Genomic DNA, 27,082 nt, shown 5'->3' with positions numbered 1-27,082 from the left:
TTAAGTCAAAAGAACTATGCAAGGCCCATGTGAATGAGGTCACACATTCCTGTGGTTCGAGGCAGGAAGGCAGGTCGGGAGGAAACTGAATGAGAAGTATTTAAAGCGATGGACCTCATCATCTGAAATTACTGATAAATTGACGGATTCTACTTTTAAAGCAAATTAATTCATTCTGATTGTGACTCATGCATTCACCTGTAATTTGATTTTTAGATGAACCAAAAAGATTTCCTATCCTATTCAACTGATGAGCGTCTCACACTTTAGCCCTTACAAGCGCTAAAACCTCAATTTCAACGAATTTTCATAAATTATTTTTTTTTACATTTTGTTTTCCAAGTAATTTCAGTAGGTAAGAACTGTAATTGGGTGTTGTTGTTTGATTTATCTTTACTCAATCAAAACAACACAACTGTAATTTTATTGATATTACCTGAAATACACAATTAAATTACATTACTTTTTAATGTTTTTAAAAATGGAGATATAGCGTTTTGGAACCAAACTCTTGAAATATTATATAATAACATAATTATATATTAATTGTATAGGACTACTATAGATATAGGAATCGTATAGCCTATTTTGGGACATAGTTGGCATGATAGTATTACTATAGTTCATTTTTTCATCAGTGAGGTCTATATTTCAAACCAGCAGTATAATAGGTGAGCCCACATCCTTAAGGGTGAAAGTCTTCATGTTCACTAGTAGGCTAGGTAAACAAACCTTTCATCTTGAAAGAGTCCTTGTTTGACCACCATGTTTCAGAGAGGAGTTATTGATCCTTTGTCACAAATAAGTGAGCCTGGGATTGGGAATTGAGGAAAGAAGTTGATTGGGAAACAACAAGTGAACAACACAACTAATATAATAGGGTTCATTTTAATAGTCACCAGTTATTAAAAGATATATTACTATTTGTGTTCAAATCCTTAATCCTTAAGTGTTCAGAAATGCACTGGCATTGGGTTAAGGAGAACATTATGAGCACTTGTGAGCAGCAAAACCTTATTCAAGACTGAGAATGCGGTTATTCCATGTCTATACTAACAGAGGGCACAATGATGGTGGTATATTGGAGGACAGATGTCTTGATGTATCCAACCAAGTGAAATACAATAACAACTTTGCATTCCAAAAATAAGGCTTGTCTTAAATTGCATAGTCCTTAGGCATAACTTACTCTCTACAGAGCAGCAAGGAAGTCAAAATACATGCCAACAGTGCATGCAGTGAGTGAGTTAAGTTCTATGCATAAAAAATAAATAAGCCCTTTTGCATTAATCTAAATCAGTACAGATACATCTAAAAAATTCTGTATTAAAATATGTTCTTTCCTCATGTAAACTACCACGGACTTTGTTGGTACTTGTCAAAAAATACTGCTACTGTATACAGTGGCACTCTATGCACGTGAAGTGGTTCATGAATGCACAAGCAACAGTCTCAAGTTCATTATCAGGCAGCAAATCCAGCAGATGACTGAGACACTGCCAGCTGAAGAGTGCTCAAAAGGACATCTTTGTTTCCCATTATCGCTTGTAAGAGTGGAGTCTGTTTCACTGTCACTCTCTCTCCCTCTCTGTCTCACTCTTACTCTCTTCTTTTTCCTCTCTCAAAGAAACACAGGCTGCTCCTGTCCAGTCAGCAGACGGTAAGTAGATGCTGGCATAGTCTTCAGATGAATCTGTTTTTGAAGACAAACTAGAGTTAATATACTACTCACACATTCACACATACACACACACACACACACGCACGCACACACACACACACACGATAGCATTGCTATTTGTGTACTCATGCTACTCCCACCTCTCCGACAGCATTCGTAAGGATGTGGATGATCTTGTCATGGGGTGTAGCCACAACACTTTGTCCGTTGATCTCGATGATTCTGTGACCCACTCGGATGCCTCCCCTCTCAGCAATCCCGCCTCGCATCAAACTACAGATCTGACCAGGACAATAACATTCATGCATTCAGGCTATTTAAATTGAACTAATCTGTATTCATCCCTTTCAATGAATCAGCTACAGAATCTGCAACATTTTTTGCCTTTCATGGCAAGAAACTCACAATGCCATCCTCCACACTGAAGCCAAGCTGGTACTTCGGATCTGGACGCTTTATAATCGCCATGGTGACAGGTGGGCAGTGGACTATGCTGAGCTTTACTTGAGCTTGGTTTTTCAGATCCTTGAGCACAAATATGAAAGTAAGGCAAAGTCAGGGTATTAGTGGAAAATTAGAGTAAGCATTCAGGCTGGCAGACTTAAAAAAGAGGTAGGAGTCATCATGATGTGGTCATGATTCATGGCAATAATCCTTGTCTGTTAGTAAAAATTAACAAAATGAGATATTATGTTGTGACAAAAAACAAAACACTAATACTCAACTAACAGCTGAGAACCATACCCGTATGATGTTGTGGCAGGTCGTAATGGGCAGGCCCACCAGGCTCGTGCCGTTGACTGACATGATACGGTCTCCAATGCTGAGCTCACCACTGCGCTCGGCCGGTCCTCCATGCAGCAGATTGGCCACCACCACTGTGGGCAGGATGGAGCCCCAGCCCGACTCCACCACGGCCAGGCCCAGGATCTCCCCGATCGCCTTACGAACGCACACCTAACCAGGCCGCAAAGCCCCAGGTGGAGGAGGGCAATTTGATGTATTGATTAAGTGATCACTTGGTCAGTCAGTATCAGACCTTTGTAATCACTTCACAATTTGTTAACTCTTTAAATTTCTATGAGTGATGTTTATGCATGTGAGATAAATGTGTGTATGTGTGTGTGTTGTGTTATGGTTGTTAAGCTACTGGATGCCTAAAATGTGCCCTGGGATGAATAAATTATCCATCTATCTAATTGAAAATATCTGACATATGTATGAATGAATAGGTAATAGGTTTGTTAATCTATATACATGTGGTATGACATTGTTATCTTAAGCAGATGACATATCTTTTTATGGGCATTCCTCCCAGGATAGGTGATCACTAGCGCAACCACAGTACCTCTCTGATATTCTCCGAGCAGGAAAAGTGGACCAGGTCTCCATTGTACAGCTCCTGAGTGCTGAGGAAGTCATCATACTCATCCGGCTTGATGCCATTTGTCTGCATGAACTGCTGGTAAGCTACAGCAAATGCCTGGCCAATGGCCTGTGCAATGATCTGAGCCTGGGGAGGGCAGCAAATGATTGCCATGTTATCTTGCAATTATATATAGCGTGAGCATAGAAATGTCAATCCACACCCTGAGAGCTGGCATAATGGCATTATGCAACACTGTGAATATGACTGAATTGAGTTAAAATACAAAGTAAGTTCCATGTGCCACTATTTCTCCACACAGTTACAGGAAATTGGCCTCATTATCTTGATATCAAATGAGAGACTAGCGTGCATTCTTCATCTGGAATTCATGTATTTGGCAGACTGACAATCATGCTCCATTTGTGCCTCAGAAGAATCTAGAGCATGCTTCTAATAGAAGAGATAATGGGTTGTCTTCACCCTCTTCAATAGGCAGAGAAACACAGAAACTGGTCCATCCGTGAAAATGTCACACTGGTGTTCTCAAGAGAGGGAACATGAGAGTTATGCAAGAAAGGATGTATTCAAGATCATGCTAAACACTGACTTTACTTCCTCATCAGCCCAAATGGAGTCATTTCACTTGCAGATCAGTAGCAGAATATGAGAGTGGGTGAGTGGCCCTTAGTCCCACCACTATTATTTAATGAGTCAAGTCAACATAGTCACCAGTTGCACTATGCCAAGGAAACACTGTAAATGGGGAATTCAGATGAAACTCCTAGGAAGCACTACAGCTGGCAAAAGGGTAAACATGCTGGCATGATTTATGGACAATCTGCTTCCTGGAATCACTCAGTGTGAATCAGCCTGTGCATGTACTTGTGTATTTCTTGTGTCTTTGGTCTGTATGCAGAGTATCCTTTGTTTATCCTTGAATGGTTAGAATTCAATGGGAGCCTATCTAGAGACCTTTTGTTTATCCCCAGGTGTGATTCTTTATTGTATTCACTAGAGGGGCAAGGATGGGGGGCTTTCACACCTCCCATTGTCACATATGGCTGCTAGCATTTGACCATGTGCAAGTTGGGGTGCTCCTAATTAACGGCCGTCTTGGATGATGAGCCCCCTGAGTTACAACAGATCACGCCCTCCTCTGTTGTAACTTACTTAAGGTTGGGATTTCTCATGTATAGTTAGGTATACTAGTGAATCCTTTGGGTGAAGCTTGTCTCTTCGCATCTCCTTGATGCGCATCACTGAAAGAATAGAGCCTGTTTCTTGATTGAACTTTCCTGAGTTTCCAGATAACTTTGGTACTAGGAAAATTACCAACACTATGATTCACTTCTTCAATCAGAGATATAGTTTTTTAAATAAAAAAGAAACATTCCCACATGAACATGATGAATGTTTGGTCAACTCTCCCTGCCACTCACGTCGTCAGAGATGAAGACGTGACACAGCATCCAACACTTCTTCGGCGGTGCCGCGGGGTTGGCTGCCTGACCCCCGTCCGAACCCTTCCGGCCAGCAGGCTTCCTACGCGCCATCAGCACAACGATATTCCCAATGTCGGCGATGTAAGAGATCATCTGCAGGGAGTGGTCCATCATGGCCTCCTATGAGAAGTGATAGGGAACAACAGGGATATACAGGGAGACACCAGTGCTCAGAATGGAGATCACTCTGTATGCTTGTAACAAAAAACTAATTATATGAGGCATATTGCTAATGTAAAACAAAGCTTTAAAAGTCTGACGGGAATAGATACATTTTTTTATAGAAAAGATTTTATAGAAAGATTTTATATAAAATCTTAATACCAGAAGAGCCAAATATGAATACCAATAAAAAATAAAGACTAGAATGTGCATGCAACCCACCTGTGTGTCAGCATTGAGAACTTTGATTCGCTGCGTAGAGATGAAGAGATCCACTTCTGTCATAGGCTGGGACTCACCCTCAGGAGCCTGCCGAACAATGTACAACCACATGTTTGGACATGCAAACAACCACACACGAAAAACAGAACTACTTACTGATAGCAGACTTCCCCTTGTAGGTACAGCTTGACACTGACTATTACAAATATCGACTTATCGTGCTTCAGACCTTGATCCTGTCCACAGCCTCCTGGGCCTGAGCCATGCGGGCACTGGTTGAGGGGTTCTTGTCTGACTGCAGCTGTGTGGAGCCCAGGTACTTGGCCCCAAATATGACCCCATCCAGCAGGTCATCTGGGTCACAGGGACCAGGCACTATTACAGCATTGGACAGAGAGCGTGATGACCAATCAACCCCGAGTGCATTGTTGATGCTGCATTGTTTGCTAGTATAAACGGAACATGATTATCTCGTAAGTGTGTGTGTTCAGCTCTCTCACCATCTTTATAGGCAGGCCGGGCCTCAGCATCCTATTGTGAACAAAAAGGAGAATCACATGTGACAGCAGTTAAACACAGAGCATACAAACTCTACAGCTCTTTAATATAAATACTTTGGAGTAGGTCCTCAAAAAGTTAATATTTTTTAGGACTTAAAAACATAAAAAAAATACTGACAAATTATTTTGTCTGCCTTGTTGTTGAGACACATTTGTATATCAAGACTTTTTGGTGTGATTCTTATTCAATATGAACTGCTTTGCTGAATCAAGAATATTTTCATGACACAGACCCAGTAAAAACAGGGACAACATTTGCCCCTCACTCACCATATCTGAACCACTGGCTGCAAGCTCCTCTCCCTCCTCTTCAGCAGGTGGCTCTTCCCTCCTTTGCCACAGCAAGCCTGAAGCATCTTCCCCTGAGTAATCCAACGCATGGATCTCATCCTCCGGTTCATTGTGTCCACCATGTGAGCCTTCCCAGTACCTCTCAGCATCCTCGTGGCTGTAGGAGACAGAGACCACAGCGTCCACCCCAGCACTGAGGTGTCCGTAGCTGAGGCATGGCGGGCTGAGTTGGGGCCTCACCTCCGCAGAGCTGGGTCCCTCCAGCAGCCCCAGCAGGTCCTTCTGGTGGCTCTCGGTGAAAAGCAGTCCAGAAGCAGCAGTGCCCTGGGCTTGCGGCACATTGACAGGACCCAGGGTGGACAGCGTGTCGTAAGGTGTCGGGTCGGTGAGGTCCAGGAGGGTGGCCTGAGCGGGCTCTGGGCTGGGGCTGTCGGGGGCAGGGGATGGACTGATGAGCTGGAGGTGAGAGAGCAGGGTGTGAATGTGGGAGTGGTCGACGTCAGGAGGACCACACTGCTCATTCGCTGGGCCCTCCTGGTCTTCGTTCTTCTTTTCCTGCTGCTCCTCCTCCTCTTGCACCTCTTGTCCCTTTATCACCTCATTCTGTAGCACCTCCTCAACACTTTGTTCAAATGCTCGTCCCACATTATGATTCCCTATATCCACCTGATATGGGAGTAACGGGGCTTCAGGAACAGATGCGGCCAATTGGGATCCATCCTCGCTCGCCGCATACTCTGGAATATTAATTAAGTCTGTTTGAATGAAGCCCTCGCTGTCAGCTTCTCCAATGCAACCTGCTTCACTCGAGGAGTCGGACCTCCAGTCCAACGGAGGGGGTTCAATCAGGTTAAAAGAGTCCAGGTCCTCCAGATCTGCTTTCCTACTATTCTCCTGAGTTGGATTTGAGCTGCTGTGATCAACATCCACCAAACCTGAATTCGGTTGGCTCACGATTTCTTCTGATTGTGAGGGAGCAGGACTATCATGGAGAGGGATGTTGGCCTCATTGTTTTTGGATGCAGGAGACACATTAATCATGAGGGCCTGCACTTCTGCTTGGAGCAAATCCCTGTGTTTCCCCTCCTCGCCATTTATTAGCGTGGTGCCTGCCTCTTCTGCCATCTTCAGCAGTGATGCAAGGGCAGATACAGTCTATGAGTGAGTCTTCTAACACTCCCAAGCAAGGTTCCTTCCATGGGATTGAGAGATTCTGACCTTTCCAAGATACAACACCCTTGGCTGACAGCAATTTTTACCTGCAGAAAAAGCAATTTTTACCTGCAGAAAAGCAATGAGTGTCACCAACAAAATAGCCTAATACTGCAACATCAACATCCTGGCGATGTAGCCTACCTGCCTGCTGCGCTTCTTTATTGTGGAGTTAACATTGTTTTGCTTTATGGAGCAAAATAGACAATAGGCCAGTATGAAACCGCAACGTGTCGCTAATGATCTGGCTACAGCAGAAGGCCAACGTAGCCTATATAATCAAAGATCAAGGTTCGACTGCCTCAACAAAGGTTGCTTCCCCAACACTCCAGACTACGTTGGAGTATCCACTGTCGAAAATCATTGTATGGTAGCCTATCCTTAAATGAACAGAGGTTTGATCACAGTGACGCTCAACACTCTATTGACATTCGATCGCCTGTCTAAAACAGCTTTTCCATTCATTGCCTCCAAGCAAAACAAAACATTTTTTTTTACTACTCATTGATGGAAAAGTTACACAGCTTGGGGTTGCTAATGAGCAACACATTTTAGAGTTTTCATCAATGTCTTCGACCATATGTTATCACAACGCACGAATCACCAGGAACTACTCTAATTCTGACATAAAGAGGCAAACTAAAGTCGAAAAACACCCACCTATGTGCTGGAATGTACTCATCTTTTACACTTAACTGTTTCTTTCGGCGATCTTGGGCTACATTGTGACGCGACTATACACTGCGCATGCGCTCCGGACAGGAGTAAGTCCTGACTAATCGATGCATTGAAAACGTAAACAAGATGTGTCAATCAATCATAACGTGAGGTCGCCTCATTAAAAATGACTAGGCCTAACTGTCTGACACAGTTGGTTTAGTGCACATTTATTTTGCTCCGTTCTATTAAAAAAAACAAGGCACAGGAAGAGGGAAGAAACCGTAAGATACTCATTCTAAATAACACTGTCTTTATTCAATGTCAACAGTATAATTAACAGCCAAAGCATAAATTACAAATACAAAGCAATGCAGAAAAATCCCACTGTAGCCAAACTGTCCATTCAACTGGCCATAGATGTAAACTTCTCTATAAAATGATTTGATAGAGACAGAGCAATTGCTACATAACTGAAATCATCATGACCATGGTCATGGCAGGGCCCATATTGACAAAGAATCTAAAGGCTTAAAGTTTCTAAAGTCTTAACTCTAGGACTCCATATATATAAGATGCAGAGGTTACATTCAATGGACATTAGGTTACTGTTCAATTGACAAAAATCTACAGGTAATTAATAAGTACAATTTACAAGTCATTTTCCATCTCAAAAAGGCATCTCAGTGAAAATTTGGAGTGCAAAATTAAGATTTGTTTTAAGAAATAAAGAAAGTTTTCTTTTCTTTTTTTTGTTTGTTTGTTAGAGTTAGTTGTATCAAGAAGTCAAGAAGTTGCTTCATGTTCACCATCACTTGAGCTCATCTGATACAAGCCAATGAAAGATGAGACTGTGCCCATCAGTCCCACAAGCCAGTTGGGGAAGCGTCCTGCCCAGAGAATACCAGGGGGCATCCAGTGTATGGCATTGCTAAGGTCTGCCAGGGAGCTGAGAATACCCAGGAACTCCATCTTCATTTGTTGTTGACACTCTCTCTGCATGGCCAGTCTTTCACTACAGACACAAAAACACAAATTATAATAAGACATCATTGCATTGGCTTAAATATGCAGTTGATTACTTTGAATGAAAATACAAGAGTCAAAAAAGGATTGCATTTACCTGACATTTTCCTGTGCTGTTCTTCGGCTTTTACGCAGCTTTCTCCTAAGCAGAACGATGATTCTAATTGATCTAATCAAGGAAAATTCTTATTGTCAGAATAACACTATAATTGGTGAACAGACAACAAATGTCTTTGGCAAGCAAAATTAAGTGTGTCTTAAGTAAGTGTGACTAGAAATGTGACAATGAAGATCTTCAAGATGGCACCTGCAATCATGGGTTACCTGAGGGCTCCTAGTAACAAAGATGAGGCCCAAAGTAGTGTACTCAGAGTCCACCATTTGTCTGACTTGACCTTGATCAACTCTGCATCTGCAGCCCAGGCAACGTGTTCACATGGGTAGTACAGCTGATCCGCAACATTGTTAAGAACTGACATACATCGGACTATACTGTCCTCCTCCTGCATAACAGACACATGGTGAGATGTGAGATAAAGGTGTACCATGCAATTTATCACTAACTTCTAGACCAGGGGTACCCAACTCATTTGTTGGAATGAGACTTTGTGGGGGCCTTCATTGTCATGATCATTATCATTTTACTGCATGGGTATCAGAGTGTTGTTTGATGATATACTCTTCTACTATACCCACTTATGAGCAAACAAGTACAAATCATGTAAGCCTACTGCTGTCATATACTGCTCTTTCTCTTTTGAAATACTCCTACCTAAGAATATCTGGATGGCTGCATGAAACCTGCTGGCGGGCCTGATCTGGCCCTCGGGCCTTACATGTATGTTTGACACCCCTGATCCTGTGGTGTGATCCTACATGGTGTATTAACCCTCTATTGCATAGGGTTACCTCAGGGTAACACCATTTTTCTCGAGTTTCTCAAACACAAAAATGCAAACACCAATTAAAAGTGCCCTTCTTAAAAGGTGAGTAGTGAAGGAAACCAATAGTGTACTTATATTTAACCACATGACTTTTCAAATTAGTTTTTATACTACTCTTTTCCACAACTGAGAACATTTCTGACGGCCATATTTTTGGTCTTCCAAAATTGTCTAAAAATGGCACTATCCTTAATATTTTCACCAACTAAAATATAAATTTCAACCTTGATAAGTCCTGATAAGCATGTATTTTTATCCATTTTTAATGTTTTCCACAAATGTATTTTGTATATTGATAAAGCAACAACATGCAACAGTGGACAGTGTTTATGCTTGGTTGTAAACATGCCATTGAGATGTCAGGGAATCACCAAATATTATTCTATAAGTGTGCATGTATGTGTGTGTGTGTGGGGTGGGTGCGCACGTGTGTGTGTGTAAGCATGTGTGGGCCCAAATTGGTCGTGACTACTGCCGATAGTGTGCCACACCAGCGCTCCTGGTGGAACTGTGAGTTGACAGTCACACTTGTCAATTTACTACAATACAGGAAGTACAAGTTGTAATAAGGTTTCCTTAGCTAAAAAACTAAGAAAGGATTATAAACGGTACGTGCAAGAGAGTGAGGTGGCCTAATTAGGGAAATGGGGTGAGGGACAGCGCCCGGGGTTTGGTGGGGACCGCTTGACCTCACTATCCTCGCCTCCTTTTATTTTCCTGCTGTGGTGGTCAAAAAGACTCTGGGAAAACCATTGGCAAAGGCCTACAGGCCCAGCACAGGATTGCGTGGTGATGTATGCTGTTGCGGCTCAGGGGTCCTTTCTGCTCCCCAGCACCTTTGTGCTGCACTCACCTTAATCCCTGAAAGTCAGAGGGCTGAGCAAGCACCAACTTTGCGTACATATGGCATAGCAATGTTTTGAATGATGACAATCTCTATTAGAGCCACTGAGTGATTTTAAAGCATAAAAACTGAAAAAGGAAATTTAAATTTAAACTGAATTTAAATTTCCTTTGTTGTGCAATGTTGCTTGTAGGTAACCTCCACAAATACGATCAGTATCTGGCTTGTGTTGTCAGTGCAAATTATTCTTTATATGCTGTTATTTAATGATTACTTTCATTAAACGTGATTGATAAAATCAGAAATACATGTTTTTCCAATTAAATCCATGTTTTCTATGTATTACCACTACTGCATGTTGTTGCTCAAAGTAACATAGTCTACTCAAATGACTATGACGGTACTCAAATGTATCGGTTCCAAAACATTTGTTTTCAAAATTTTGTTTTTAATTACTTATTGTGCTTCATTTTAAGTAAAAAAGTGTGGGAAAATTTATATTTTTAAATCCATTATTTCATATAGCATGCAATAAACCACCTCAAACCTACCAACTTCCATACCCAGTTGAGAGGTAATTTTAAGCTGGCTACATGTAACAATTTCACCTGAGATGCATTGAACCCAATACCAAAGTGTTGAAACTAAATTTCCATACCCTGTTTCCTAATCCATAACTCCTCGAGTAGGCAACCATGGAGAGGTCGTCGAAAAGCCTCAGGACAGTTCTGCATTGGCTGAGCTGTGCTGAAAACAACATAAGACTCTTTCCGATTTCAGACGACCCTGCAGTCTTCTGGGAAAGAACGCCTCCAACCAGCTGGGAGCCATAGCAGAGTGTTCGGACCTGACCCCAAGGACCATTGAAGAGCAGTTTTCCTCATGTTACAGATCGATAAACACAAATAGTAGCGTGACATAATATTTTACTATCGAAGAAACACAAGGTGCACTTACCACCTTGTCTCTTCCTCTGTATGATTCTAGTAAATTCACAATCGATCCAATTGATTCCTGCATAATGTCATGTGCTCGTTTGTGTTCATTCACAGTGTAGCAAACCTGTAACGTTATATTAGCCTAAGTCTTAACCTGAGAAGAAATTAGGCTTTCATATCCTCAAAAGTGCAGTTGCATGCAGTAGAACATACCACACTTCATGCCTGGCAGGTCTTTTTTCAACTAGGCTTACTCTTTCAACTTAACATCTCAGACCTAACAAATATCTAACCAGTCAGTCTGTCACAACTGAACTTTACACTACACTGGTCAGGAAGTAGCCGAAGTACTCCTTCACAGGCAATCATAGTTGATTACCTATTCGCCATCCCCCTGATGGCAGACACTTGTATCCTTGTGTGAGGCACATCACAAGCCTGTTCTTACTCTATCATTTATCATTCACAAAGTGAACAGAGTTTGGTAACTCTCGATTGGGAAACTTTGTTACTTCCCACTTTGCCTAAACTTTACAAACTGACAATATGCAGCATCAACAATCAGAAAACAATGTGATCATACCTTGCTGTAAATACATTTCTGCATTCCCAACTGCATTCTTTGACGTTTGCAGGTGTTGCTGATTCTGTTTGTCACAATAAGTTTAGGTTTTGTCTTCCCCTCTCATCGCTGATTAGCCTGACATTTTTCTTGTCTATTCCAGGCTAGATCTCCCTGAAAGAAGGTCTAGGTGGATGGGGCCAGGCCCTGAGGTCTTGGAAATGACTTTTAAGCCTACTAACTAGATTATCCTCATAATATAGCCTGAAATGCAATGGAATATTTGCATAATAAAAAGAAATAGCGACTCATAGCAGCAAACAGGCATAAACATTTATTTGTCATAATTACAATAAAATCTCAGGAATAAAAAAAAACAAACAAACACAAAGTAGTTTCCACCCTTGAAATGAAATCCAAAATGTTCAATGTCTACTATGATGATCCATTTCATTTTCAGTACTGCTGTCTGGCACTGACTTCATCGTCACATGTTGCTATCGTTGTCGTAGACATCTGAGAAATTAACAAAAAAAGAGAAATAGTCTAAAACCTTGTTGCAAATTTTTTAGTAAAACAAATAGTCTCCGGTGTATAATTATTAATTAATATAAATGCAGGCGTGTGGAACTATTAGTAAACAACGTCTCACCTCCTGGGTAATCTATGTCATCATATATTTCCCCTTCTCTGAAAACAAAGAGATTAATAATATTAGTAACACAACATTAATGATAATGATAATAACAATAGTACATAACATGTGTACATTTATATCTATAGGTTTTTACACATTTAACAATAAAAAAATCCTTATCTCTCTTTGTAAAAACATACTCTGGCAGCAGGTAGGCCATGGGTACATATCCATCTATATGAGAAGGAGAACAAATTTCAGAAGTGATGCAGTGCTCCAGATTGCAATTGAACTACTGTTGGTGTTGTGTCTATGCAACAGAGGGCAGTGTTTACACAACAGAGGGCAGTGTTTACACTTACATTTTCCCTGTCCGTTTCGACACAGTGCTTTTTTATCACCAATAAACTGAATGACGTCCAGAAGATCTCCTCGAACCACGTTTAAGTCTTTTCCACCAGCTTTCTTGATGTTCGCATTGGGATCCACCCTCATGCACCTAAGTACTTGTATTGACCCTTCAAACTGAGAAACAATTGTTGTTTCAGCCCTTGAGGCATGTGATCAATGAATTTATTTAAGGTTTATGTAAGACTGATGTTTAATCTATGCACATGCAAGGTCACAGCCTTAATTATTGAAATACCTTGAATTTTTTCCTGAATTCTTTCTCCTTACTTTCCATTTTCTTTAACATTTTTGGATCTGGGCTAAAATAAAAAAATAAAAAAAACACTTTTAACAACCCAACACACCTCTAACATGCAGTTTATTTTTGCCCTCCAACTTCTACCTCCTCCTTTGTCTAACGTTACCAGTAATATTTATTGTTGTAGTGATTAATTGTCACCTAAGTTCTCTAAGGCCTGTGTGGCCTAAATGTAAATGTAAAATCAAATGTGTGGGAAAAAAAGACATTCCTTTCGTAAAACATTCCCTAAAGTACTCCTCACCCTTGAGTTATCCATTAAACAGCCCTGAAATCAGTCACACATTACCTAACATGCAAACTCTGCTTAAAATGAATAGCTCATTCAAAAGATATTTTGATTAAATGAAACCAATACAATTGTATCCCACTACATCAGCAGTAGGAACTGCAGTGTACTGATGCCTTTCCATATTACATTGGTCGAATGGTCGTTATACCTTATTTCTACAGGAGGTGGTGGGAAATCCTCACATCCTGAGAAGAGAGAGACAGAGAAAACACAATCAAAACACAAACAAAAACAGCTGTCATAATATGAAGATTTCTCATTATATCCTTTTTGTTAACATCTAACATGGGCTGCCCCATTTTGGTTTAATCCATACTCACCATAGCCTTCCATGCTGTTGACGAGAGAGAAAAAATCAAGTAAACACAAAAACATGTATTGCTTCATTACTACAAGGATACAAGGATACAAGGAAGTTTATTGTCACATGCATATAGTTACTGGAAGTAAGAAATGCAGTGAAATTATGTCTGGTGTCAGCCTATTTGTGCATTAATGGGGGGGGGGGGGGGGGGGTAAAAAGTGCAGTAGAAGAGGGGTTTAGTAGATTAAGTGGCAAGGGCTGCATAAAAAAGGTGGGGGAGGATTGGGATTGGGTGGGGGGCACCAACAAGGAGCACCCAAGAGCAACAGGGGCAAGGAAAAACTCCCTTACCAAGGAAGAAACCTTGGGCAGATCCACGGCTCAAGGGGCTAACCCAACTGCCAGGGGTCTTGGTGTGTGTGTTGGGGGGATGACAGGGGAGATGGGATAGTTTGCTGTGTATGTGGGGAGAGGGCAGTGTGCAATATGTGTGTTGGAGAAGCTTCCTCATGAGACAATGTGCTGTGTATTGGGGGGGGGGGGGGGGGCAGTGTGCTGTAAGTATGTTGGGGATGTGTGTTGGAGAAGCTTCCTGATGAAATAATGTGCTGTGTATGTAGGGGGGGGGGGGGGGGGGGGGGGGGGCAGGGACTTACTATTGCAAGCAGAGTACTGTATGTAATGTATGTGAGTGATGACAGTGAAGATGTGTGTGTGGGCGGGAGGGGAGTGGAGCAGTGACTGTGTGTGTGTGTGTGTGTAGTGTGTAGGTGGGTAGGTGGGGGCAGTGTGCTGTAAGTATGTAGAGGATGTGTGTTGGAGAAGATCCTGAAGACAATGTGCTGTGTATGTGGGGGGGGGGCAGTGTGCAGCAAGTATGTAGAGGAGGCTTACTGTAGCAAGCAGTGTGCTGTATGTATGTGAAGTGATGACAGTGATGATGTAAGTGTGTGTGTTGGGGGGGGGGGGGGTCAGGGACTTCCTATTGCAAGCAGAGTACTGTATGTAATGTATGTGAGTGATGACAGTGAAGATGTGTGTGTGGGCGGGAGTGGAGCAGTGACTGTGTGTGTGTGTGTGTGTAGTGTGTGTGTGTGGGTAGGTGGGGGCAGTGTGCTGTAAGTATGTAGAGGATGTGTGTTGGAGAAGATCCTGAAGACAATGTGCTGTGTATGTCGGGGGGGGGGGGGGGGCAGTGTGCAGCAAGTATGTAGAGGAGTGCTGTATGTATGTGAAGTGATGACAGTGATGATGTAAGTGTGTGTGTTGGGGATGGGGGTGGGGGGGCAGAAAGGCTAGGCAATCAAGGACATGGGTAGATGGAGGAGAAATCAAAAATAATAAATAAAAAGTGTGCAAAAGTTGGAGAAAGTCAGATATGTGTGTGTGTGTGTGTGCGTGTGTGTGTGTGTGTGTGTGTGTGTGTGTGTGTGTGTTTTGACGTGTGATAAAATAAGAAAATAAATAAAAGGTCTGTAGCATAGGGAGAGGGATGTAAAAGTGCTAAAAGTCTTGTAGGTGTGTGTGGGTGTGGGGGGGGTCATGAGTGCTGAGGAGTGAATGAGTGCAAAGTCAGTATAGTGTGAGTTCAGAGTACAGATATTTAACCGACTCTTTAATCATTTGAAGTATGCATAAACTAATGTTAAAATAATTTGAACACTATACATACATTAACACAAACTAAAATTAAATATTGATAAACCACTGTGATTACTTGACCTTTAACCAGTAATACTCTGTATACTATCATGCATCATCACTTGCACTAATGATTGAGGAGGTGATGGGGAAATCTTGCCTGTTCACGTCATCATAGACACCAGGATCAGGTCTGGGTCTAGCAAGGCTACCAAAGCGCCGTTTCACCTCCTCATAGTCCATATCCACACATTTGGTGCTAATGTAGCCATCTATCAGGTGACACAAAGGACGCTTCATTCATTTGTTCCAAGAACACAGTTGACTTAGCAGGCTAACTTCCAATCGCTTTACTTCTAAGTCTTATTATTCACAGCAGTCCGAGTTACACACAGCAAAAAACATTACACCCAGACATAACTATCCATTCACACTTCATCACTATCCTCAAATAATTGCCAATAACATGTCTGTGTGCCTACACTGTACATTCTTTCAGCATGCTTTTTCATTAGTATCAACAGTGCCTCATCTGGGTGGGTTAAAATCATACTGCAAGATGAGCACACATCACCCAGTTTAACTTGGTATACTCCCACTAGTACCCTCCTCAGTTTCAATTGGCATTCTCCCACTAGTACCCTCCTCAGTTTCATGCTGTGATAGCCGTCTTTTCAATTATTTTGTTGATGCCATTACTGCCACATGATTACACTCACATCTGCCATCAATGGTGCGGGCAAGCCATCTGCCCTCTGGGTTGTTCTCGGTGCGGATGATCTCCACACTTTCCCCCTGCTGCACACTCAGATCATTCTTCCCCCCTTGCCAGTCTTCCCTGACGCGGGCTATATGCAGAGCCGTCTCATTTCCAGTCAGCTGTTGGGAGAGGGTGGTGATCATCCGTTATCATCACAAATATGATTAGGTGCTTCCATGACATAAAGTTGAAGTGATTCAAATAAACTACAGTATGCAACATCATAAAGATAAAATCAAGAGAATAATAGTAATAATAAGTGCTTCTTTGACTCAGCTATGGGTATTGGTAAGAGTATAAAAACTGCACGGAAGAACAATGTTACCATTAAATACACAGGATTTTCATAACAGCAGCAGCAGCACTTTTCCGGCCACTAACCTCAGTGCATGTGCTTATCTGAAGCATAAAACTTCACAATACATTTGCTTGCATTTTCAATGTTGCAATGATGATTTTCAGTGGTCTTTTTTGTTCATACTGTATGCTCTATGACTGGATAAATGTGTGTTGTAACTATGGTTCTTAGTTTAAAGGTGAAAATGAGGTTATTGTCACCACTAATATATATTTTTTATTCCAACCACTATGTTGACACAGGAACCCATAAAGTGACATATGTGACCATCTAAATGCAGGTTTGGAGTTCACTTTAATGGGTTATTTTCAGTCTGTTCACAGCAGAGCTTTCAAAAGAAAACTTTTGAAAACCAGGCCTTGTTCAAATAGAGTTATGGGGTCTTGGAAACATCAGTTCAAGGTAAATATATGAGACAGCATCAGGAATGTATGGAATCCTTACCTTAAATTTCTTTCTGTATGCGATCTCTTTCTTCTCTCTCTCCCTCTGCTCTTTCTTCTCCTGTTCTTTTTGTCGTTTCATGTCTTTCTTTGAATGCTTGCCTGTGTCAGTTGGCAACGGGATGCTGTCCTGGCTGCTGCATTGAACACAAAAGTCTCATGGGTCATTACAGATTCAACAATCCAGAAAACACTATTTATTACAGTACTGATTGGTGAGGCTGATTAAAAAAAAGCATTGACAGTACTCAACTGTAATGTCCTGAAGTCCTTAAATGTTAATTCGCAAACTAAACTACCTTCTTAACAATAATGTAATTACAAGGCTTAACAATAATGTAATTATAGTGGTATAAGATCAATGGCCATAAAGTATAAGGCTACCAAAGAATTGATGAAAATAACATAAGCTTACTCGACTTCTTCATAGATTTCACTTTCATCACTGTCATCCCACTACAGGAAATAAGACCAAAGAGATACAATGGAAAGATTCATTTTTAATTTGCAGTAAATGACACTCCAATTCAGTAGCCTATAATTAATAAAATATTTGCAACAGTCAAGATGCTCATTATAGGAGTGAATTAAAAAAACCTCTCACCTCCTCTGCTCGACTTGAATGCTGATCATTCCAGGAGTCTGAGAGTGAAATGAAAAAACTCATTCAGCTTAGCAGAAATACAAAAAGTCATGCTTTGAGCCTTTAAAGGGCAAAGACGTTTTTGTTCTTTAATGAAATTAAGCTATACACACTAGTATTACAAGTTGCTGTAAAACAGCACTGCCCAAAGATTTCAGAGCATATGTTTCTATGTTTTACATGAGTCTATGTAATGTAATTCTTCAAACACAGACATTAAACTACTCTCAACTGTTGCAAAGGTTCTTGTTATAATTGTCCCAAATTAGTCCAAATTAGTCCCAATTAAGGATAGTGACAATCAATGGCTGATTATTGCCTATTATGTGTAACATGTAGATCATCTTTGATAGTGGCTGGATGATGGTGTTTTGAGCTAGTAAATGTTGCCCTTTTTCAGAGTGAATACAGTGATGGCAGCCTGTTATAGAATCACATGATTATAGGAAACAATTTTTTACTAATCATATCGTCTCAGTGTCTTAGCTTTCCTCACATGACAGGTGATTCCCAGAGCTGTCTATTTCTACGCCTCTATTTCACTTTGACATTTGTCACAGACATTAAACCATAAGAATAATACAGAGACTAATCCATTGAATTTCCTTGTAAATGGACCATAAGAAAGTAATGAATTGCCCCCGACCTTGACTCGTAGGTGGAGGGGGCGGAGGGGGAGGAAGTGCCTCAATGTCATCATATGTGTCCTGGTCATCATCCAGGTCTCTGGGGATATGGGAGAGAGACAGTCTGTACTCCCATCAGGTAATATAATTTACACTATTAATGAGTGATCTAGCTATACGTTTCTGTATTGAAGCAATCTAGAGCCGTGCAAATCTTTCACATGAAAATGGCCATTACAACTTTAATTCAGAGCCAAATAAACTGATATGAAAAACACAAATCATAACTTACTGGACTGACAAAGAGTGTGTCATGCTGCTTGGCTTACTAGGCATGAAGGGGGGGCTGCTTATACCAGCTGGTCTAGATGAAGAAGGACTGAAGCCCTCTAAAAAAGAGAGAACAAAGTTTTGTTCACTACTCCTAACACTACTCCTTTCAAGGGGATTTACATGATCTTTAAAGTCTCAATACACTAAAAAGAAGAGTAATCTAGTGACCAAACTTTGTGGCACATACATGACCAGTAGTGACCAACAACACCAAAACAATAACTCTTACAATGCATGCTAATAAGAAAACTAAATGCAGTCATTTTTAATCAATCATTTGCATTGACTGATCTTGTAACAGATGCAAGCAAGGAATATGCTATACTCTCCAATACATTTACTACTACAGAATAGCAGTATGACTGAAACATTACAGAACACCTATAAAAGAGTCTGTATGTTTGAATCAAACATTGAATACCTCCAGTACTTTTTAGTGGCTTTTGTTACATGCAGAACACAGTCAACATAGATTACTAACAATAGTGAAATTGGCTAGCCAGGCAATTATTGTTAAACTAGGCTTGTATTTGAGAACCACGCTGATTTAATTCAATACAACACAATACTAACTATTAGTGACTGCTTATAGTTTTACGATAAACAAATCCAACGACATTATTATGACACCAACAAATTATTACATGCAAAACGTAATAATGTGCCACACCTTCGGTCTGTGTTGATGGAGGTGGTGGAGGGGGAGGAAAGGCTTCAATATCATCATATGTGTCTTGGTCATCATCCATGTCTCTGGGGATATGGGAGAGAGACAGTCTCATCAGGTTATATGATTTACATGATTAATGACTGATCTAGCTATACGTTTCTGTATTCAATTCAGAGCCAATGAAATTATTGATAGTTGTTGAGTACTGACTGTTGTAAAGTTCTATAAAATTGCATCTCTGGAACATTTTTCGGCTCTGATCAAACACCAATTTAAGGAAATGACATTGTGTCACTTATTGTAAATGTTTCTGGCAATACTCAGAAACCACCCACGCAAACTCTGAGGAACAAAAAGTCACAGCTGCCTGCAAGCATGCTGCTTTTATATTACTGCAGTCTTTTCTCAACTTCCCATGAACATGTCTTCTTCGCCCTCTGTTAAAAGATAACTCTTATAAACGTTATATAGACAATGTTATGGTTTGGTTACGGTTACTTAGCAGACACTTTTGTCCAAAGCGACTTACAGAATATGAACAATCCAATAGTTGAAAATTTGTTAGAAAAGTACAATGTAAATGTGAGCAAATGTGTGTTATTAAATTTTTTTATGTGAATTATAGTGTATGATTGGATTTTTTGGTTGTCCCATTTTTCCACCATGATTACAGTTATAGTTGTATTTACTTACTGCTTTGGAACAGGCACTGTCATATTTTTAGGCCTATTTGGGAGTAGTGGAGGCATTTTAACACCAGCTGCTCCAGATGTTGTCGGACTGTTGCTATCTGAGGATAAAAAATGATAACGTTGTTCCCAGGAATGTATTTCAAGATGAGTGTTTGTAGGCCTGTGACAGCCTGACTTGTTTATCAATTATGAATTACATAAATTAACAAATATGACTTTTTCATTATCATATACAGAAAAATGCAATAAAGCAGCCTTCATTTTTAAAGAGTAAACTTTGTATAGATTTTGAGCATGTGATAGAGAATATATCAGTGGACTAGTACTGTATGGGTCAGGTCCACAGTCTTAGTCACTTTAAATACAGAATTTGATTGCCACTGTTTCACTGTCTTTGAGAGACTCTTTTGCTAAGAAGAATACAAATGAAAAGGAAGAATAGCAAAAGCTGAAAGAGGCAACCAACCTTGAGGTGACCTCAGCATTTCCAGATTTGTGAAAAAAGGAAGCTAATTTTCACATCAAAGCTTTATCATACAGTAATTTCCTGTGTATTAGTCGCATTGTGTAAGCAGGACAGTGTTTTATGCAAGTTCAAAGAAACAAAGCCATATTAATACCATATTAACTGCCCCCGTGTATTAACCTCATAGCTGAATAAATTTTGCAAAATTAATGTATAAGCCACGGCTTATAGTTGGGAAATTATGGTAACAAAAAAAACATGGACTTAATCTTGATAGTGCATTTAAAGAATTATAATAATTATAACATATTATGAATAAATTGAACAAACACATTAACACATTAAACAAAAACAATAAGACTGCACTAAGGATGCATGAAAGCCACTAAGCTCCGTATCACTTACCCCCTAATGTTCTCCCAGACAGCCGGGCAGTGGGCTTAGGTGTGCCAGAATTCCTTCGGAATTGTTCCAAGTTCACAAAGGGGGGACGCTTGGGCTTTTTAGGTCTGGACCCCACAGTAGGTAGTGGCCGTAAGAGGGGTGGCACCTCGGTCGACATACTCCTCTGTGAGAGCAGGGGCGGCGTGTGGATGGTCTGGGGACCTCTGCCGCCTGGGAAACCGTGTGGTTTTGGCATTGGTCTTACCAGCTTCTCCGTGGAGTTTCTGAAGGATCCTGGTTTGTCTGCCTCCGCAATGGGGGTTCTGACGGGCTCCTGGTGGTTGGGACGATGGCTAGGCGGGGGCCTGGGGAACACGCCACGCGGCGCCTGGCCAAACCTTGGCCCGTTTGAGGGAGAAATAGGTCCTGGGTTTGGTTTGTTGAGGGGAACAGAGAACCTGGGTCTGACACTTCCATTAGCCCCAGGGTCCACTGGTGAATGGACACCTCTCTCGAGGATGGGAGGTGGGAGTCTTGGGGAACCACCTCCTCCTCCTGTTGCCATCATCCCTGTTTGGCGGAACCTGGCCATCAGGGCCTTCACGTCAACATTCTCCTCCTATTAACAGACCAAGGTGGAGTTATACGATAACTGAGGAGGACTGTGAGTAGCAGGTTACGCATATGTGCTTCAGAATACATTGACTGAAGCGAGAGAACTATTTTTGACAGTGATACTTTTTAAAGCCCCAGCAAAGAAAGAAAACAAACCACACTGAGTGAGAGCTAAAGTGCAGGCTTTGACTCGAAGTACACCTGCCTGAAATACATCATGTAAGAAACTGGATGTAAAAACAAGCACGAGGAATCATTTAATCACATCTTTACAACTTTATCTATTAAAAATGTGTTCCAAATAAAATACATACTCACACAAACCAAAACTAAGAAAACATTCAAATATTAAACACAGGGCTTCATGGTCTGTGTTGTTGGAAGAGTTGCTTTAAATAATGAACTGAGGGACACGCTATTTGATGTGTCGTGCTCTCTAATCCCTGGCCCAAGGAAATATGTTTATTGGCACCGCAGGTTCCCACTTCACCAACCACCTCATGAGTTGCAAAAACGGCATGTATGTGTATTTCCTTAATGAAATAGGTCACCATTCTCGCTGTACTGATGTTTTGACATCGATAGAGTCATTTAGAGAGGGTGAAAGGTAGAAATTATTTCTTGTTATCATATGATATTGCAAGAGGCCCATGGGATCATTCTTGTAGGATTTCTGAATTAATTCTAGTGCCATACAGAGCTACAAGCTTTCAACAAGCTTTCAAGGAGTCAGACACTTTCTTATACATTTCAATGAGTCTGCATTGTGAGAAATGAAACAGCAAACAGGGAAGTCTTCACCAAACCCAAAGATAGGGGACATCTATACCAAGCGGTGTAAGGACAAGACCACCAAAATACTTAAAGACCCCAGCCAGACTATGGTATGTTCTCTCTGCTTCACTCAGGAAGCAGATACTGTACACTGGCTGCAAGGACTGAGAGACTCAGGAAGAGTTTCTTCTCCCAAGCCGTCCGGTACCTAAATGGCACTGTTTAAGCACTTTTTATTATAAGTATAAGAGTATACCACTGTTCCCCTGTAGAGCATACCACTTCTTCCCTATCTGCAATAACCCCCTGACATCTTGAATGTATTGTTTCTTGTCTGTTACTGTTTTTCATATGTTATTCTGTGGCAGTTTGTGTTTTTGCTTGGCATGGAGCCGACTATAAGATTTCACTGCATTGTATGTATGTGACAAATAAAATCTCATAGCTGCCAACTCTCACGCATTGGCCGTGAGACACACGCATTTGATTAGTTTCACACACTCACACGCCACACCCACGATTTCTCACGCTGAAGTGTCAACCCGGTCGGTCAGATGCCTGAAAAATGAGTTTAGCCTATAGATCTACCTGTTGAGCCACGATTATGCTTTCAGAGACGGTGAGAGGGTTCAAGAGCACCCCCTGTCTGTGGAATTTTCTAAATTTTCTCTCATTTGCGATGCTACTTCAAAAGCCATCCCAGGCGCATTCCCCCGGCTTCAGGTAGGCCTATGCTTTGAGTATTTTTCACGCTGAAGTGTCAACGTGGTAGGTCAAATACCTGGCAGATTAGGTTCAACTAAACTAAACCTATACATGATATCACACATCATGTGAACGAGCGGAATCTACGCTTTCCAATGATATTAGCGCCAAGTTGCTGTGATAAATGGTTCGCGAGAAAATTATCATTGAACCGACGTGCGATTTAGGCTAATCATATTTGCATTTTGCACACAGTGCACACCCATTACTCTCGGTTGTAGTATCTCACTAACCCTTCACACAACATGTGGCAAACCTAATATCACAATAAACAGCAAACTGTACCGAATACGAGAATATAAAGCATGCCTCTGTTTTTGAAATTGCAACACATTTCTACATAGCCTCATTGGGGCGAAATTATAATGTATTCTAATGTAAACTATTTGTCAGTAGGCCTACATACATTTTTGTAAATTGCTCAGTAGATTATCCCACTATCATGGTTTTTATATTGTCAGGTTCCAGCCAATCCCACTTACACAGATAAATGAATATATTTATATTGCCATGCTTTCTAGTGACATTAATGCAAAAATATAAAGAAAATCAAATAAGGAGACACAAATATTGATATAAAGCCTGACATAAGCCATATGCAAACATTCACATCATGCAGATATGGGTACATCCTGAAAAAGGAATAGCCTGTAGGCTATGGCCATTACAATGACCAATATATTATGTTAAATGAACTAGCTGAAAAACACAGGTGACCACTTCTGCATAATTTCATGGAGTGCTGAACATTTCTGAACTGTGAAATGGACCATATGTTTTTGTGGTTGTGAACTTATTGCAATATCACCATAACTATTCCACCTGTGTATGCATGGTTACGTATAATTCTGAATTGCAAAATAGCTTAGGCTAGGCCCTACAGCACAAATATTTTTTTTACTGTACGGTATAATGCTGAACGAGCCAAACAAAAATTTCCGCAGCAAAATTTTGGTTGGCCCCACCAAATCTCACTCCAAGGTTTTTTGAAAAGTTGGCAGCCCTGAAATCTGAATCTGAATCCGAAAATATACAGGAAATCTTGTTATTTCATAATCAGGCCTACTGAATGGTAGATCAAAAATAAATTTAAATGCCAAATATAAATGTCATCTTTTTTTTCCTCTTCCATATCAACACAAAAATAAACATATCAGAAACTCCAGAGCTCTATAAGTGGAAACATCTTACTCAATCAGTTGTTAAGATGTTAGAAGCTTGAAACACAGGTCATAATCACACCTAGTAACAAAGTGAACTGTGTGAAACAAGGCAATAAACTATATTGACTGACAGGTCCTATGGGTTTGTTTTTTTAAACCAACGCTGTGTAATATGTAGCTATTGACAAGTCCCATCTGAAACATGAAAGGCTATATTGGAAACAATGAAGAGCAGGCAGAACAATAGAACTCATGGAGACACAAACCAAGACACAAAGGAAATGATTACAACCACACATCTATCTGCACAAAAGGTTGCTACAGAGAAATGAACCACATGGCAGCCAATCAGAGGCATGCATTGCTCTGTAGCGTGACAAAAGGAAACAGGTTGCTTCAAATGCTCCCCAAATACAAAGAAATGTCTGTGAAGAATTAGCCTGGAGATCAATGCACTGCACTGCAGACTGCACTGAAAGCAGGCTTGTTGCAAGTTCTAGGGACATACCAGCATCAGACCATTTTAATTCATGCCAGTCAATTAAACGACAAACAAAACAATGTATATTCCATTATTTGTTTAAGAAAGTAGTCTATGAACTTTTTGGCCAACAGTTTATACACAATTTGTCAACCAAGAAATGATGAGCATTATAAGGATCCAGATTTATTTGTGAAATATAGTTGGTTGGAGTGAGTAGCCTAGTTTGCCACTCACTTTTATAGCCACGACATAATTATGCTCGATCTGATGCAGAATAAAAAAGAATATGAGTGCTGTTCTGCTGAAAACCGTCTGGTACCTTTTAGTCCGAGAGTCGTCTGTTTTATTGCACATAAGCCTATCCTAAATGTCTGGGCCTACAGAGAAAATTGTTTATTTTAAAACATCGGTCAGCGAGCCTATCGGTCACATGGTCTAAATAGCCTACCGCTCTCTCAGAACGGTAGCGGTAAGTTCAGAAAATAGAAGTAGGCTACCTTTAAAGACAAGCTCATAAGATAAATGGACAAGCTCGATTCCCCCCCACAAATTGGTCCCCATGTTGGTAGACAATATGAAGTTAATTAATACATAAACACATGATGGTATAAAAAATATTTTGTCTTACCATTTTAATAGGCGCCGACAACTTCAGATTTCCATATTGTCGGATATGGAAGCCTGCTCCACGGTGTTCTGAACGTCAACTGTCTTCTCACACCCTCAGCTTCCTGATGTAGCTTACGGTGTAGACCTTGGTAAGTTGGGGAGTTAATGGTATACTAGCAAATATCAGCTGCAGGAAGTGCACTTCATAGGCAATGTGGTTTGAAAAACTTCCCAGGTTTTCTTGTTAAAAGGCTGTTGTCTTTTCTCTTTGACAGGCAGCAGGTGTAGGTAGCTTACGACATGCTCCTATATTCGTGATGTTGGCAGCAGAGGTGCACTGTCGGACCTCCAGCTGTTACCAAAATGGCACAGTGATAGCCTACCTTTATATGGTAGTTTTGGGGATGGTAATCATGTAAACAAAGAAATCCCAGTTAGGCTACTGACCTGATTTTAACAAATCAATTAAAAAATATAGGTTTTATCTGACACACAATGCATGGTGTAGGCCTAGGCTACTGCCACATTTAAAAAAAAAAAAAAAAAAAAGATTGAGATAGATTGGTTCTCCAGGCCACTCAGTCAAATTAGCTGACTATAATGATAAGCCTGCATCTAGTCAACTTGTGAAGGTGTCAAGGGAAACAGGGGAATATGAATTTCTAATATATTGGCCATTAATATATTTCTTTTTATGGGTCATATCATATATTGGGACATATATTATTCATTTGATCTGAGAGTTATGGAAAATATTTGTAGGCTATTTTCCATATTTATATTCAGTTCACTGACAAAATAGGCTATAAAAAAGTATAGTATCTCCTGTAGCTGACTGACACCATATCTGAGAACAAAAGCCTACATGAATCTTTCATAAGGATATCTATGAATGATATGGAATAGTTTACATTGGCTATATACTGGACATGGATTATATTTAATGTTGCAAATATGTAGAATAGTATAAAGGCTGTAAAGCAAATGGAGATCTACATATTTCCATGTGTAAATAGTCTTCTGTTTAGTGTATCAGTTTTTCCAGTGTAGCAGCAGGGATGGAGAATATCTTCAGCTACAACTTACAGTATGATGCACACCAAAACATGGGCAAAGTTGGACGAATGATGAGATATAACATGGGCACCCTGCACTTAATTGTGGAAGCAGTTCCAGTTTTTTTTTACCAGCAGGAAGCTAACTTTCTTAAACTTCAATCACTCCCACACACAGGCATACACAGGGAAAATGCCACTGCACGCAATTCGATAGACCTAAATAACAAGAGCAACGAAATATGTTAATCCTGTAGGGAGGACAGCCAAAAACATCCTTCTTTTTTAGTTGGTTAGTTGTTATCAGGGTGCAGAGCTTGAGTTCAGTAGGGTGACAGCCGCAGGGAAGAACCTTCTTCTGAACTCGGCGGCCATATTGTAATGCTTTTTGGGCACTTATCAGGCATCTATTTCGGCAGAAATGTGCGTGCGCAAGGCTTCACGACAGCAGCCTTGTTCCAGCGGCGAGATCATAACACATGATTGGCACACTGTATTCACAACACACCACATGATTGGCAAAATGTATTCACATGTTGACTTTTTTGCCTCGGAAGGGGTGGGATATGTGTAGACAACTGCCATATTGGCGTTACAAACTAACCCCATGCAGAGCAACGCATGCCTCTGATTAGAAAGTCTCTGTGAACAGCACATGTACCACATTTACTGGTTTGTTCTCTTTTTTT

The 27,082-nt window shown here is 40.7% G+C and overlaps 3 protein-coding genes across 6 annotated transcripts; all 3 read right to left on the bottom strand.

The window, feature by feature from the left end:
• Positions 1 to 872: 872 nt before the first annotated feature.
• si:ch73-40i7.5 (amyloid-beta A4 precursor protein-binding family A member 3) lies at positions 873 to 7,751 on the bottom strand. 3 transcript variants are annotated; one of them, XM_042057299.1, is made up of 11 exons: positions 7,660 to 7,751; positions 5,767 to 7,046; positions 5,437 to 5,467; positions 5,166 to 5,311; positions 4,937 to 5,023; positions 4,490 to 4,672; positions 3,030 to 3,194; positions 2,426 to 2,638; positions 2,087 to 2,206; positions 1,822 to 1,962; positions 873 to 1,693 (listed from the first exon to the last, which is right to left on the bottom strand). In XM_042057299.1, exons 2-11 carry the CDS (start codon positions 6,910 to 6,912, stop codon positions 1,622 to 1,624), a joined length of 2,304 nt encoding a protein of 767 aa, XP_041913233.1. In that variant the 5' UTR covers positions 6,913 to 7,046; positions 7,660 to 7,751; the 3' UTR covers positions 873 to 1,621. The 3 variants fall into 3 exon arrangements, with proteins under 3 accessions (XP_041913233.1, XP_041913234.1, XP_041913232.1); XM_042057300.1 differs by having other exon boundaries at positions 5,767 to 7,068; positions 7,660 to 7,723; XM_042057298.1 differs by lacking the exon at positions 7,660 to 7,751 and adding an exon at positions 7,144 to 7,636.
• A 197-nt stretch (positions 7,752 to 7,948) lies between these two features.
• pex11g (peroxisomal biogenesis factor 11 gamma) lies at positions 7,949 to 11,748 on the bottom strand. Its single transcript, XM_042057326.1, has 5 exons — positions 11,428 to 11,748; positions 11,129 to 11,317; positions 9,007 to 9,185; positions 8,780 to 8,851; positions 7,949 to 8,671 (listed from the first exon to the last, which is right to left on the bottom strand). Exons 1-5 carry the CDS (start codon positions 11,488 to 11,490, stop codon positions 8,443 to 8,445), a joined length of 732 nt encoding a protein of 243 aa, XP_041913260.1. The 5' UTR covers positions 11,491 to 11,748; the 3' UTR covers positions 7,949 to 8,442.
• Positions 11,749 to 12,287: 539 nt separating this feature from the next.
• si:ch73-40i7.2 (FYN-binding protein 1) lies at positions 12,288 to 25,716 on the bottom strand. Of its 2 annotated transcripts, none has more exons than XM_042057324.1 (18): positions 25,358 to 25,716; positions 20,950 to 21,547; positions 20,080 to 20,176; positions 19,387 to 19,469; positions 18,676 to 18,772; positions 18,404 to 18,483; positions 17,719 to 17,756; positions 17,530 to 17,570; positions 17,116 to 17,251; positions 16,273 to 16,432; positions 15,714 to 15,825; positions 13,929 to 13,942; positions 13,757 to 13,793; positions 13,254 to 13,317; positions 12,970 to 13,132; positions 12,808 to 12,841; positions 12,623 to 12,660; positions 12,288 to 12,486 (listed from the first exon to the last, which is right to left on the bottom strand). In XM_042057324.1, exons 1-18 carry the CDS (start codon positions 25,358 to 25,360, stop codon positions 12,458 to 12,460), a joined length of 1,824 nt encoding a protein of 607 aa, XP_041913258.1. In that variant the 5' UTR covers positions 25,361 to 25,716; the 3' UTR covers positions 12,288 to 12,457. The 2 variants fall into 2 exon arrangements, with proteins under 2 accessions (XP_041913258.1, XP_041913259.1); XM_042057325.1 differs by having other exon boundaries at positions 17,116 to 17,248.
• Between the last annotated feature and the right edge of the window lie 1,366 nt (positions 25,717 to 27,082).

The sequence above is a fragment of the Alosa sapidissima genome, chromosome 12 (assembly GCF_018492685.1).
Source record: "Alosa sapidissima isolate fAloSap1 chromosome 12, fAloSap1.pri, whole genome shotgun sequence".
Taxonomy (NCBI): Eukaryota; Metazoa; Chordata; class Actinopteri; order Clupeiformes; family Clupeidae; genus Alosa; species Alosa sapidissima.
Note: the sequence above shows the minus strand (reverse complement) of the source record. Positions and strands in the feature narration are given on the sequence as shown.

What these genes read in the sequence shown, in the direction of transcription:
- si:ch73-40i7.2 (XM_042057324.1), bottom strand. An exon ending in GTCTGGGAGAACATTAGGGG is followed by an intron (nt 20,177 to 20,949) that starts GTAAGTGATACG and finishes TTTTATCCTCAG; the next exon opens with ATAGCAACAGTCCGACAACA. An exon ending in TCGAAACGGACAGGGAAAAT is followed by an intron (nt 12,842 to 12,969) that starts GTAAGTGTAAAC and finishes CTTCTCATATAG; the next exon opens with ATGGATATGTACCCATGGCC.
- si:ch73-40i7.5 (XM_042057299.1), bottom strand. Translation starts at nt 6,912, where the DNA reads ATGGCAGAAGAGGCAGGCACCACGCTAATAAATGGCGAGGAGGGGAAA. An exon ending in AGGCTGTGGACAGGATCAAG is followed by an intron (nt 5,024 to 5,165) that starts GTCTGAAGCACG and finishes ATTGTTCGGCAG; the next exon opens with GCTCCTGAGGGTGAGTCCCA. An exon ending in ACGTCTTCATCTCTGACGAC is followed by an intron (nt 3,195 to 4,489) that starts GTGAGTGGCAGG and finishes TGCCCTCCCCAG; the next exon opens with GCTCAGATCATTGCACAGGC.
- pex11g (XM_042057326.1), bottom strand. Translation starts at nt 11,490, where the DNA reads ATGCAGGAATCAATTGGATCGATTGTGAATTTACTAGAATCATACAGA. An exon ending in ACAGAGGAAGAGACAAGGTG is followed by an intron (nt 11,318 to 11,427) that starts GTAAGTGCACCT and finishes CCTTGGGGTCAG; the next exon opens with GTCCGAACACTCTGCTATGG. An exon ending in TTGTTACTAGGAGCCCTCAG is followed by an intron (nt 8,852 to 9,006) that starts GTAACCCATGAT and finishes TTCCTTGATTAG; the next exon opens with ATCAATTAGAATCATCGTTC.